The 14,229-nt window shown below is 44.8% G+C and overlaps 1 protein-coding gene across 1 annotated transcript in view; it reads right to left on the bottom strand.

Annotated features, from left to right (window-relative positions):
- LOC145358979 (1-phosphatidylinositol 4,5-bisphosphate phosphodiesterase delta-3-like) overlaps positions 1-14,229 on the bottom strand; it is an 83,634-nt gene that overhangs the window by 42,627 nt on the left and 26,778 nt on the right. The window contains exons 3-4 of the mRNA XM_080213337.1: positions 12,499-12,727; positions 5,338-5,467 (exon numbers count right to left, since the gene is read on the bottom strand). Of these exons, the coding sequence (XP_080069463.1) occupies positions 5,338-5,467; positions 12,499-12,727 (359 nt within the window). The remainder of the gene's footprint in view (positions 1-5,337; positions 5,468-12,498; positions 12,728-14,229) is intronic.

Raw genomic sequence — 14,229 nt, 5'->3', positions numbered from 1 at the left:
GTGTTCGGTGCAGACTCGATGGGCCGAAGGGCCTCTTTCTGCACTGTAGGGTTCTATGATTAACAGTATGCTAATTAAACATCGGGCGTTAAGTTTCAGTTTATTTACTGGTGTCACACATAGGCTTACATTAACACTGCAGTGAAGTTACTGTGAAAATCCCTGAGTCGCCACACTCCGGCGCCTGTTCGGGTACACTGAGGGAGAATTTAGCATGGCCAATGCACCTAACCCGCACATCTTTCAGACTGTGGGAGGAAACCGGAGCACCCGGAGGAAACCCAAGTAGACACAGGGAGAATGTACAAACTCCACACAGGCAGCGACTCAAGCCGGGAATCAAACCCGGGGGCCTGGCTCTGTGAGGCTCAGTGCTAACCACTGGGCACCATGCCACCCATTATAAATGGCTGAATATTACTCCAGCCTTCCTCTCTAACCAGGATAAACAGTTTAAAGCTCCGCACTTACAACTTTTCCCTCTGTGAATATCTGTCGGTAACTTTTATTGGAGAATTGACTGAATATTGGAGAGCACTGGGGTTAATTGGATTGCCTTTTCCAAAGGCTGGCCAAGTCTGAGCCAGATGGTCACATTCTGCGCTGCAAGATTCTGCAAAGATGTTTTATTACTTTCATGGAAAGCATTAACTCTCTGGATGCTGAGGTGGCTGCATCTCTATATCTGTCTTTTGATTTCTATTTTCCTTCATTAACTCAAAAGGAAATCAAAGTGAATTCCCCCAATCCCTCAGCCACGCCTCATGGAGTGTGAGAACACACAGGGAAAGAGAAAAAAAACAGGGAATATTGGAGACAGTAGAGAGTTGGATAGTTATAACTCTTGAAAGGCTAACAGCCGATGTGAAAGGCAGCGTGTTGTTCTTTCTGTGTGTATTTATTAGGTCAGGACCAACATTCTCATACAATATCATACTTATAGTGAAGAAGGAGGCCATTCGGCCCACCGAGTCTGCACTGACAACAATCCCAACCACACCCTGTCCCCATAACCCCAACATATTTGGCCAATCAACCTAACCCGCACATCTTTGGACTGTGGGAGGAAACCAGAGCACTCGGAGGAAACCCACGCAGACACGGAAATGCAAATTCCACACAGGCACTGACCCAAGCTGGGAATCGAACTCGGGTCCCTGGAGCTGCCAGGGACTTTTAAAACGATGGATAGGGCGCAAATCCGGACATCAGACCCTTATCTCCTATTTCCGTTGGCGGCAGGGGCAAGTGACGTGACTCACACAAGGGAAACACAAACTCAGCAGAGCCAACTGAACTCAATGCTGAGTTCAAACGGATCCCATTTTCAGCAGACTGAGGAATTTATCCTGCGGTACAAAAGTTACAAGTATTTGGCATAGATGTAAATGCTTGTGAAGGGTGGGTCTGTGGAATTGCTAAACTGTCAAATTATTTAAAGACCCTGTCCTTTAAAAATTGAAAAAAAAAGCCTGCCTGTGTCTGTGAATTGCAAAAAAAAAACCTGCTCACAGATCCAATAGCTGTTTGTTGCCTTCAAATGAAGGGCTATCACTCGAGTATTATTACTGCTTGACTGATTTATACAATCTATTGTTAACACAGTGGAGGACTGAACATTCATAGCTTGATTGACAGCTCCCAGAGGCTATTAAAGGATTAATTGCCAATATGTGGGATTATGAAAATCAATGTTTCTTTCTATAAGAAATTCAATGCATGAGGGAATTTAAATGTATTGAGTGGGTTTTTATGAATGAGATATTACTGGTATGGGGGGTTGGCGGGGAGGGAGTGTGCGAAGCAGCTAAAAAGGCCTAAATATTTAACAAAATAAATGGGGCAAAATCCCAGCGTATGGATGTGGATCTTCTAAGCAGCCTGTCTTAGCACTTAGAAACTCCTGTTCTATTCCACATTGCATTCAATGATGATGGGCCTGACTCCAGTCCACACACTGCATGTACCAACTCCCCTCCCCGTCTCCTGCCACCCCCGTTCCTGTCTCATCCAGAACAAAGGCCCCACCATTTTATACACTTATCTCCAGAGGCGAGTGTTTTGAGTTGGAAGATTTCCCAATTCTGCGCACATACCTCTGGAGTAAAAACATAGACCTCAGAGTCTGTCCGATGTCAAAAGTCCAGGTTAATCACAGTCCAGATATGAGTCAACACAGGAGCGATGTCACGGGTGTCAGCGTTTTTGTCTCTGAGTCAGGAGGTTGTGGGTTCCAGCCCCCACCCAAGTTAAGAAAGCACATTAATCCAAGCTGACACAGCACTGAGGGAGCCTTACACTGTCAGGAATGCTGTTTCCCAGACGAAACATTAAATCCATGACTTTCACCACAGCTGAATGTAAGACATTCAATGACTAAGTGTTAAGAATGAAGCCCAGTCCATCACTCAAACCAGCCTCCCATCCGTTGACTCCAACAACAATTCCCCACTGCCTCGGCAAAGCAGCCAGCATAATTAAGGACCCCACCCTTCCTGGACATTCTCTCTTCCACCTTCTTCGATCAAGAGAAAGATACAAATGTCTGAAGTCACGTACCAACTGACTAAAGAACAGCTTCTTCTCTGCTGCCATCAGACTCTTGAATGGACCTACCTCGCATTAAGTTGATCTTTCTCTACGTCCTAGCTCTGACTGCAACATTACACCTTGCACACTCTCCTTTCCTTCTGTACGAACGGTACGCTTTGTCTGCGTAGTGTGCGAGAAAATACTTTTCACCAAATACACGTGACAATAATAAATCAAATCAAATCTGAAAAGCAACCACTCATCGTGACTCTTTCTTTCCTGTCACTCTGCCACTTTCTTATCTCAGTGTTTACTTTCCCCTTCGAGATGGAATTTTGCTCATAGTCTATTTCAAATGTCTTTGAAAATCCATATACACCGCATCAGTGCTGCCCTTACCAACCTTCTCTGTTACCCTCTCCGGGAAGTTAGTTACACATGATTTTCCCTTGACCCATGTTGTCTCAGAGACTGTTGATTTTGTCCCATACCATAGCTTCCAGAGAGCTCCCTACTACTGAAGTCAAACTGACTGCTCTGCAGTTTCTGGCTTTATCCTTGAACCTCTTCTTGAACAAAGGTGTAACATTCGCAATTCCCCAGTCCTGTGTCTAAGGAAGACTGGGTGATTATCACTCTTCAATTTCCACTTTCACTTTCCTCAGTACTATTGGACCTTCTCATCCAGTACTGGAATTTAACAATTTTAAGTAAAGATAGCCTTTCTGAAACCGCCTACTTCTCAATTGTAAATTCCTCTGGTGTAACAGGAATCTCCTCTCTCACCTCAGTCTGGGTAGCATCTTCTTCCTTTGTAAGGACAGATGCAAATACTCATTTAATATCTTCGCGACTGGTCCTGCCTCCATGTGCAAATTTTAAATCCCAAATTGGTCCTATTCTTTCTTTTACCATCCTTTTATTATTCATTTGCTTGTAGAAGACCTCATAATTCCCTTTTATTTTAGCTGCCAATCTCTTCTCATGCTCCCTCTTTGCTTTTAAGAACATAAGAAATAGGAGCAGGAGTAGGCCATCTAGCCCTTTGAGCCTGCCCCGCCATTCAATAAGATCATGGCTGATCTGAAGTGGATCAGTTCCACTTTCTCGCCTGCTCCCCATAACCCTTAATTCCCTTGTCTATCAGAAACCTATCTACCCGTGACTTAAATATATTCAATGTGGTAGCCTCCACCACTTCAACGGGCAGAGAATTCCAGAGATTCACCAGCCTTTGAGTGAAGAAGTTCCTCCTCAACTCTGATCTAAACTGTCCCCCCCTTACTTTGAGGCTGTGCCCTCTAGTTCTGGTTCCCTTTCTAAGCGGAAAAATCTCTCTACCTCTACCCTATCCATCCCCTTCATTATCTTGTAAGTCTCTCATTTTCTCATTTGTTGTTTTACTTCTCCTCTGCTCCTTCTATATTCAGCCTGATTCCCATATATTTTCCAGCCAACATCTGTTGTATGCGCATTTCTTCCTTTTAATCTTCACCTCTATCCCTCTCATCCTCCAGGACGCTCTGGGTTTATTTGTCTGACCTTTCCCCTTCAAGAGAATATAGCTTGACATTTTCTGTATGAGTCTCTCTTTGAGCGTGGCCTACTGTTCAGCCTCCGTCCTTTCTGCTAACATTTGATTCTGACTCACTCGACCCACACATGTTCCCATCCCATCCAAGTTGTCTTACCCTCCATTAATTATCCTTTCTCCAAGGCCAACCTAAACCTTACGATGCAATGGTCACTGACCCTCTTCCACTGATATTTGAACCACTCGGACCAACTCATTCCCCAGAAACATGACCCACAGGACGTGCCCTCTCACTGGACCAGAAACATTCTGCTGCAGAAAATTATCTTCAGCACACTCCACACGTTCTCACTCTTCCTGTCCCTTTGCACTATTCCTATTCGGGCACAGTGAGTGGTTAGAACTGCTGCCTCACAGCACCAGGGACCTAGGTTCAATTCCTGGCTTGGGTCACTGTCTGTGTGGAGTTTGCACATTCTCTCCATGTCTGCATGGGTTTCTTCCGGGTGCTCCTGTTTTCTCCCACACTCCAAAGATGTGCGGGTTAGGGCGATTGGCCATGCTAAATTAGCCTTCAGTGTGAGTGGGACTAGCTAGGGTAAATACACGGGGTTATGGGAATATGGGACATGGGTGGGATGGTGCAGACTTGATGGGCTGAATGGCCTCCTTCTGCACTGTAGGATTCTGTGATCCCAGTCTATATTTGGATAATTGGAAGTCCCTCATTATAATTACTCTAACTGTTCCACCTTTCACTGCAGCACATTGACCAAATCTCCATAGCGTCTGCTCAGTGAGGCATTGGATTTCCCAAAACAGCATTCATTCATAATGGGTGACATAGCGGCACAGTGGGTTAGCACTGCTGCTTCACAGCTCCAGGGTCCTGGGTTCGATTCCCAGCTCGGGTCACTGTCTGTGTGGAGTTTGCACATTCTCCTCGTGTCTGCGTGGGTTTCCTCCGGGTGCTCCGGTTTCCTCCCACAGTCCAAAGATGTGTGGGTTAGGTTGATTGGCCATGTTAAAAAAAATGCCTCTTAGTGTCCAGGGATGTGTTGGTTAGAGGGATCAGTGGGTATAATATGTAGGGATATGGGGGTAGGGCCTGGGTGGGATTGTGTTCGGTGCAGACTCGATGGGCCGAAGGGCCTCTTTCTGCACTGTAGGGTTCTATGATTCTGATCAGCCCAGTAATAAATCACACAAAGGGTCAGCAGTAAGGACAGAGATTCAGTGGTAGGCTAAGCGACCACACTCCTGGCTCTTACCTGAAAGAGTGAATTAACATAACCATCATCCACTTTCAGATTGATCATCTTCAGCAGATTTTTCACTTCCTTGAAGCTGATCTTGTTATCATTATTCTTGTCAGCCTTCTCGAGATGTTGATGGATCAAGGTTGCTTGATTAAGGCAATAACTCAACCAACGGACACTTCTTCAAGAAACGGAAAGGAATTGCAAAACCTGCACAGATACATAACTGGCTGCAAAGGTTGAAGGAAGGTGATAGGCTTACACAGAGGCTGGTAAGTGTCTGGAATGCACTGCCAGAGGAGGTGGTGGAAGCAGATACAATAGCAACGTTTATGAGGCATCTTGACAGATACATGAATAGGTGGGGAATAGAGAGAAATGGACCGCGTAGAGGCAAAACCTCTTTAGTTTAGGATGGTGCCACATGTCAGCACAGACTTGATGGGCCGAAGGGTTGAGTGCTGTTCTCAGAATCATATGATGCAGAAGAGGTTCTTCAGCCCATCAAGCCTGCACCAACACATTAGAAATACCCAAACTCCCCTCTAATCCCATCTCCCAGCACTTGGCCCACAGTCCTGAATGCTATCACATGCCAAGTGCTCATTATTAAACTTATTAAAGGATGTGAGGCAACCCACCTCCACCACCCTCCCTGGCAGCACATTCCAGACCGTCACCTCCCTCTGGGTAAAGAAAGGTTTTCCTCACATGCCCCCAAACCTCCTGCCCCTCACCTTGAGGCTATGTGCCCTCATAACTGACCTTCAACTAAGGAGAACAGTTGCTCCTTATCCAATCTGTCTACATCTCTCACAATCTTGTATACTTCAATCAGCTCATTCTTCTACCTTCTCTGCTCCAGTGAAAACAACCCAAGTCTATCCAAACTCGCTTCATAATTTAACTGTGCCATCCCAGGCAGCATCCTGGTGAATCCCCTCTACACTGTTCCTTGTAGTTATTTCTTTATTAAGTGCTGGTGCAGTGCACTGACTTATCGAATCATACAAACAGCTCAGAAGACCACTCAGCCCATTATATTCATGTTGATGCTAGCCCACCAGCTGCAACCAATCACATCTCACCGTCCTTTCCTTTCTGGTATGAATGCGATTCCCTTTTAACAAATATTAACGCCTCGGTCACAGTTGACACTCGTAGAGAGTCATTTAATAATCCCCGCGCGAAAACTTTTCTTCTAACTTTCTCCTATCGAGTTCTTCCCTCTATGTTGCCTTTTGATAATTTATTAATTGCTCAAAAGTGTGATTTACCATTAACCCTTTTGCAACCATTCAAAAGTCTCTTCTCAATCCACCCAAACTTCTCCGTCCCACTGAAAAATCCCACATTGTTTGAGGTGTATTTTGTGAAACTTTCAATCTATGGCAGTGTCTTTGCTGTACAAAGAACAGTACAGCACAGGAAACAGGCCCTTCGGCCCTCCAAGCCTGTGCCACTCATTGGTCCAACTAGACCATTCGTTTGTATCCCTCCATTCATAGTCTGCTCATGTGACTATCCAGGTAAGTCTTAAACGATCCCAGCATGTCTGCCTCAACCACCCTGCTTGGCAGTACGTTCCAGGCCCCCACCACCCTCTGTGTAAAAAACATCCCTCTGATATCTGAGTTATACCTCGCCCCCCCCTCACCTTGAGCCCGTGACCCCTTGTGTACCATTTCCATTGCTTTGATTACAATTAAGCTCCCAGGACTGCATGAAATATTCCAACTTTGATGCAACTAATATCTTATACAAATCCACCATCACTTCTTTATTTTATATTCGAGTCCCAGTGTATCAACCCCAGAACTCCTGTGTGTTCTGTTCTGTGACCTTATCACCCTGAGCTCTCAGCTGTAAAGAGTCATTGTGTGTGACATGCACCATAACCAGTTGTATCTTAATGCAAGCAGCATTCAGAGTAAGGTAGGTGAACTGACGGCTCAAATAAAAAAAAAGGATATGATCTCATCGCCATTATGGAATCATGGTTAAAAGCAGATTAAAACTGGGAACTTAATATCCAGGGATATATGACCTTCGGAAAGACAGGAGGGAAGGAAAAGGTGGTGGGATAACTCTGTTAGTAAGAGATGAAATGAGGTCATTTGTGAGAGACGATCGAGGCTCAGGTGATGTAGATTTCATTTGGGTGGAGGTGAAAAAGCAAGGGAAAGAAGGCATTAGGAGGAGTATTGCAGGGACCCCCAAACAGCAGCCACCTTGTAGGAAAGGGTATAAATAATAGAAGCACGTAAAAAGAATAGAGCAATAATAATGGGTGAATTTAATCTTCATGTTGATTGGGTTAATCAGATTGGAAAGGGGAGATATGACAACAAAGCGTACATTAGGGATAGTTTCCTGGATCAATATGTCATGGAGCCAATCAGGAAATAGGCTATCCTGGATCTGGTAATGAGGCAGGTTTAATGAATGACCTCAGAGTAAAAGATCCCTTAGGAAGTAGTGATCATAACATGATGGAATTTATATTCAGTTTGAAAGTGAGAAACTTGGGTTGAAAACAGTTGTGTTTAACTTAATTAAAAGGGAATCACAATGAAATGTGGATAGCGTTAGCGAAAGTGGACAGGGAGGATAGATTAGCAGCAAGGACAGTAAGCAAGCAACCACAGGTATTTCAGGAGTTCATTCACGGCTCTCAGCAAAAATATATCCCAATAAGGAGGGAAGATTCTAAGCGGGGGATAAGCCAACCATGGCTAACCAAGGAAGATAAGGAGAGTATTAAGTTGAATGAAAAAGCATATGAGGAGGACAAAGTCAGATAACCCAAAGACTCCAAAGCAAGATACATTGGGATAAATTTACCAATGAATCAGAAACTTTTCTGCCAGCATCAACTTCAAGTATTCATGTCATGTTTTCCATTTTACTTATACAGGGATGAACCTCGACATGGGCCTGGGGTTGCATGGAGGGCGGTCTCGCACCTGGCACCTATTTTCTGAGCTGTCTGACCGGTGGCTGCACAGTGGCACGTATTATCATCTCCTTTCTACATTCCTGCACAAGTCAAATTTCACCCCTGACAGGTACTGACAGCCCAGCCTCTAAACATGCAATTTATTTATCTTTACAACATTCCTTCCCACAGCCTGTTCAAAGCAACCCTGGGTTCAAATATATCAGCTCCCAGCAGTTCCACTGGTGTGGAACACTGATTTAGAATCACAGAGTTGTTACAGGATAGCTACAAGGCCGGAACCTAGTGCCATGCTCCAGCCTTCTCCCTGCACATTCTCTCTATTCAAATAATCATCTAATCCCCTCTCGAATGCCTCGATTGAACCTGCCTCCACCATACCCTCAAGCTCAACGTTCCAAACCACTCGCTGCGTGAAAAGGATTTTCCTCACATCATGCTCGTTTTAGTAATTCCCTGAAATTAGTGCCCTCCTGGTTCTCGATCCTTTCCTGATCGGGAACAGATTCTCCCTGTCTACTCTGTCCGCACTCAGGATACCTGTCAAATCTCCGCTCTGTCTTCTTTTCTTCAAGGGAGAGAGTCCCAGATTCTCCAAACTATCTCCGTACCCCAGTTTCTCATCCCAGTAACCATTCTCCAAATGAAACAACAAGAGGCTGGATCCAGTTGTAACCTAGGATGGATGGGAAAGTGGTCTGCAGAAGTGTTCGGCACAGCAGACAAGATCCTGAGTTTTATAACCAGGACACTGACTATAACAAAAGTCACTGTTAAGTTTGAACCGGGCCAGTTTGTAACAGGTTGAGCTGTAACCAAATGCCATTTTATTGAAGAATAATGAATTGAGATCAGCCTGCTTGCTGCAACTGTACACAGTGAGGCCGCAACTGGAGTACTGTGTGCAGTTTTGGTCCCCTTATTTACGAAAGGATATTTTGGCCTTGGAGGGAGTGCAGAGGAGGTTCACTAGGCTGATACCGGAGATGAGGGGGTTAGCTTATGAGGAGAGATTGAATAGACTGGGTCTGTACTCGTTGGAGTTTAGAAGGCTGAGGGGGGATCTTATAGAGATGTATAAGATAATGAAGGGGATGGATAGGGTAGAGGTAGAGAGATTCTTCCCGCTTAGAAAGGATGGCAGGACTAGAGGGCACAGCCTCAAGATAAGGGGGGGGGGGGGGTCAGTTTAGAACAGAGTTGAGGAGGAAATTCTTCACTCAAAGGGTGGTGAATCTCTGGAATTCTCTGCCCGTTGAAGTGGTGGAGGCTACCTCGCTGAACATATTTAAGTCACGGGTAGATAGGCTTTTGATGGACAAGGGAATTCAGGGTTATGGGGAGAAAGCGGGAAAGTGGAACTGATCCACTTCAGATCAGCCATGATCTTATTGAATGGCGGGGCAGGCTCGAAGGGCTAGATGGCCTACTCCTGCTCCTATTTCTTATGTTCTTACGCAACATTAAAGAGATAGAAAAGCCTTCCCTCTTGATGTTTCTCTCATCATTCCCTCTTTTATCAACGTCTGCTGAACCCAGTTGCTTCCCGAAGCATTGTAATCTCTACACTGTCACTCATTAGGAGATTTAACCCACAATTCTCCAACATGTGTTCGTAAAGAACGGTTTAAAATTCAGCAAAGGAGGATCAAGGGATTGATTAAGAAGGGAAAAATACAGCATGAAACATAGCAGGGAACATAAAAGCTGACAGTAAGGTATATAAAGAGAAAAAGATTGACAAAAATAAATGTAGGCCCCTTACAGTCAGAAACAGGAGAATTCATAACGGGGAATAAAGAAATAGCTGAGGGATTATATTTGTATTTTGCTTCAATCTTCACAAAGGAAGACATGAATAATGTACCAGAAATGCTGAGAGAAACATGTTTTAGTGAGGAGCTGAAGGAAATCAGCATTAGTAGAGGAACGGTTTTGGGGAAATTGATGGGATTGAAGGTGGATAAATCTCCAGGTCCTGATAATCTTCAACCCAGAGTACTTAAGGAAATAGCCCTGGAAATAGTCGATCCATTGGTGGTTATTTTCCAAAATTCTTTGGACTCTGGAATAGTTCCTACAGATTGGAGAGTAGCTAATGTAAGTCTGTATTCCAAAAGGGAGGTAGAGAGAAAACAGGAACAAAAGACCAGTGAGGCAAATATCGGTACTGGGGAAGTTGCTAGAATCTATTATCAAGGATTTCATAACTCAGCATTTGGAAGACAGTGGGATAATCAGACAAAGCCAACATGGATTTACAAAAGGGAAATCATGCTTGATGAATCTATTGGAATGTTTTGAGGATGTAACTAGTAAAATTGAGGAGAACCAGTGGACATGGTTTATTTAGACATTCAGAAGGCTTTCGGCAAGGTCTTACATAACAGACAAAGCACATGGGATTGCAGGTAATGTCTTGAGATGGATAGAAAGCTGGTTAGCAGATACGGAGCAAAGAGTTGGCATAAATGAGTCTTTTCTTGATCCGCAGTCAGTATATAGTGGGGTACCATAGAGCTAGGACCCCAACTGTTCACATTATACATTAATGATTTGGAAGAGGGAACTGAATGTATTATCTCCAAATTCGCAGATGATACAAAGTTGGGTGGAAGGGTGAGCTGTGAGGAGGATGCAGAGATGTTTCAGTGTGATTTGGACAGGCTGAGTGTGTGGGCATCTGCATGGCAGATTCAGCATAACTTGGACAAATATGTGATTATCCACTTTGGTAGCAATAATAGGAAAACAGATTATTACTTGAATGGATGTAACTTGAGAAAGGTGGATATTCAGTGAGATATTTGTGTTTTTGTGCATCAGTTGCTGAAAATAAGTGCACAGGTACAGCAGGCAGTAAATACAGCAAATGGTATGTTGAAGTCCATAGTGAGAGGATTTGGGTATAGGGATAGAGATATTTTGTTGCAGTTGTATAGGGTGTTGATGAGACCACACCTGGAGTATGGTGTTTTGGTCTCCTCATCTGAGGAAGGATGTCCTTGCTATAGAGGGAGCACAGCAAAAGTTTACCAGGCTGATTCCTGGGATGGCAGGTCTGTCATATGAGGAGAAATTAAGTCAGTTAGGATTATATTCATTCTAGTTTAGAAGAATGAGAGGGAATCTCATAGAAACTGATAAAATTCTAACAAAGCTAGACAGGGTAGACGCAGAAAGAATGTTTCCGATGGTGGGGGGAGTCCAGAACTACGGGTTATACTTTGAGGATAAGGGGTAAACCTTTTAGAGCTGAGGTGAGGAGAAATTTCTTCACCCAGAGGGTGGTGAATGTGTGGGATTCACTACCACAGAAAGTAGCTGGGGCCAAAACGTCATCTGATTTCAAGAAGAAATTCGATATAGCCCTTGGGGCTGAAGAGATCAAGGGATATTGGGGCGGGGGGTGGGGGGGGAGGAGAGATCGGGATGTTGAATTTGATGATCAGCCGTGATCAAGATGAATGGTGGAGCAGGCTCGAAGGGGCTTCTAGTTTCTATGTCCTGGAGTAACTGGCCCAACTTCACAAAAATCATGGGTAGGGGGAGGTGCCATTCCTACAAAGAGGCCAGCCAGGTTCGAGTACAGGATATGGGCTTATTATCCAAATCTTTATGCCATGTCAGTGGAAACTGCCTGTGTCAGGAATAGGGACGGAGATCTCGGAATCTATCATTTTTAAAAGGCTTCTGGAGTTTACCCGACTCTGCAAAATTCCAGCTTGAAATGACTCCCCAGAGGCTAGCGTCCCTTCACCAAACCTGATTTATAGAAACCCTACAGTGCAGAAGGAGGCCATTCGGTCCATCGGGTCTGCACCGACCACAATCCCACCCAGGCCCTGTCCCCACAACCTTATGCATTTATCCTTGCTACTAAGGGGGCAATTTAGCACAGTCAATCCACCTAAACTGCACATCTTTGGACTGTGGGGGGAAAGCAGAGCAATCGGAGGAAACCCACGCAGATATGGGGAGAACATGCAGTCTCCATACAGACAGTGACCCAAGCTGGGAATCGAGTCCCAGGCACTGTGAGACTATTTAGAGGTTGTTTTAGATTTATAATGATTACTAAGAAACATCATCGTCAGCCCGAAATACCTGGTGTGGTATCAGCTCCCTGATATATAGTGACGGCGTTGGAACCCGATCTCCTGCCCGGCCTATACTTTCCCCAGTTTTGGCCAGAAGAACTTTACAAAGGATATTGTTCAATTTTCTCTCGCTGGCTCATGGTCTCCACTCTTCGGATCAGTTTCTTCAGCCCTTGGACCCATCGCCTCCCCTCTTCCTCTGACGTTGCCACCAGGTCCAGGGTGGTGCGGCTGCCCATGAAGATGATGGTGAAGCACTGTTTCTCGGAGAAACTGACGCCGTGTTTCTTCATCACCTCCGACTGGTGACCCTCCTGGATATCCCGGATATCCATCACCGAGACTGAAACACCAGACAAGAGATTAGCGACGGACCAGCATCTGAAAACGGATGGCTCAGGAATCTGGGATAAAGAAACGCGGGCATACTCCTCAACGGGAGGACTTGAGACATAGAACATTACAGCGCAGCACAGGCCCTTCGGCCCTCGATGTTGCGCCGACCGGTGGAACCAATCTAATGACCCTCTAACCTAAACTATTCCAATGTTATCCATATGCCTATCCACTGACCATTTGAATGCCCTTAAAGTTGGCGAGTCCACAACTGCAGCAGGCAGGGCATTCCACACCCTTACTACCCTCTGAGTAAAGAACCTACCTCTGACATCCGTCCTATAATTACCACCCCTCAATTTAAAGCTATGTCCCCTCGTGTTAGCCATCACCATCCGAGGAAAAAAGAAGGGACTTCAAGGGAGACAGTTCATCACCCAGGCTCTACCCAGCGCCCCAGAAGCTTAGTATTCACTATCCCAGTGCACTACAGATCTATCTAATTACTCAGTTTAGCCATGTAAATATTTATTTCGCAGAACACATAATGAGCTTTATCTTATCAAAGAAACGGAACATGAGGATGGTTTCTTGATTAAAGAAAGGTGAGTTAGGTAGACAGGGTCATGTAGTGATCAAGAAGGCAAATGGAATGTTGGCCTTTATAGCGAGGGGGATAGAATATAAAAGCAGGGAGGTCTTGCTGCAACTGTACAGGGCACTGGTGAGGCTGCAGCTGGAGTATTGTGTGCAGTTTTGGTCGCCGCACTTGCGCAAGGATATTTTGGCCTTGGAGGGAGTGCAGAGGAGGTTCACTAGGCTGATACCGGAGATGAGGGGGTTGGACTATGAAGAGAGACTAAATAGACTGGGTCTGTACTCATTGGAGTTTAGAAGAATGAGAGGGGATCTTATAGAGACGCATAAGATAATGAAGAGGATGGATAGGGTAGAGGTAGAGAGATTCTTCCCGCTTAGAAAGGATAGCAGGAATAGAGGGCACAGCCTCAAGATAAGTGGGGGGGGCAGTTTAGATCAGAGTTGAGGAGGAACTTCTTCACTCAAAGGGTGGTGAATCTCTGGAATTCTCTGTCCGTTGAAGTGGTGGAGGCTACCTCGCTAAATATATTTAAGTCACGGGTAGTTAGATTTCTGATAGACAGGGGAATTAAGGGTTATGGGGAGAAAGCGGGAAAGTGGAACTGAGCCACTTCAGATCAGCCATGATCTTATTGAATGGCGGGACAGGCTCGAAGGGCTAGATGGCCTACTCCTGCTCCTATTTCTTATGTTCGTATGTGACACTAGAAAGTGCGTACAGTTGCTGGAAAGAGCTGTTTAAAGATAGAAGCCTACAAGAAACTACATGTTTCTCTTCCTGTTTAGAGATGGCTCAACAGTTAAGAGTTAAACAGTTTCATTTTGTTGGAGTCATATTTAAACTGTGTTATGACTAAAGCTTGTTTTAATAAAAAGAATCCTAATTTATCGGTGGAATCTCTGCTGAGG

The sequence above is a fragment of the Carcharhinus amblyrhynchos genome, chromosome 27, assembly GCF_965287045.1.
Source record: "Carcharhinus amblyrhynchos chromosome 27, sCarAmb.v2.hapA, whole genome shotgun sequence".
Taxonomy (NCBI): Eukaryota; Metazoa; Chordata; class Chondrichthyes; order Carcharhiniformes; family Carcharhinidae; genus Carcharhinus; species Carcharhinus amblyrhynchos.
The sequence above is the reverse complement of the archived record's forward strand: the minus strand, read 5'-3'. Positions and strand labels throughout refer to the sequence as shown.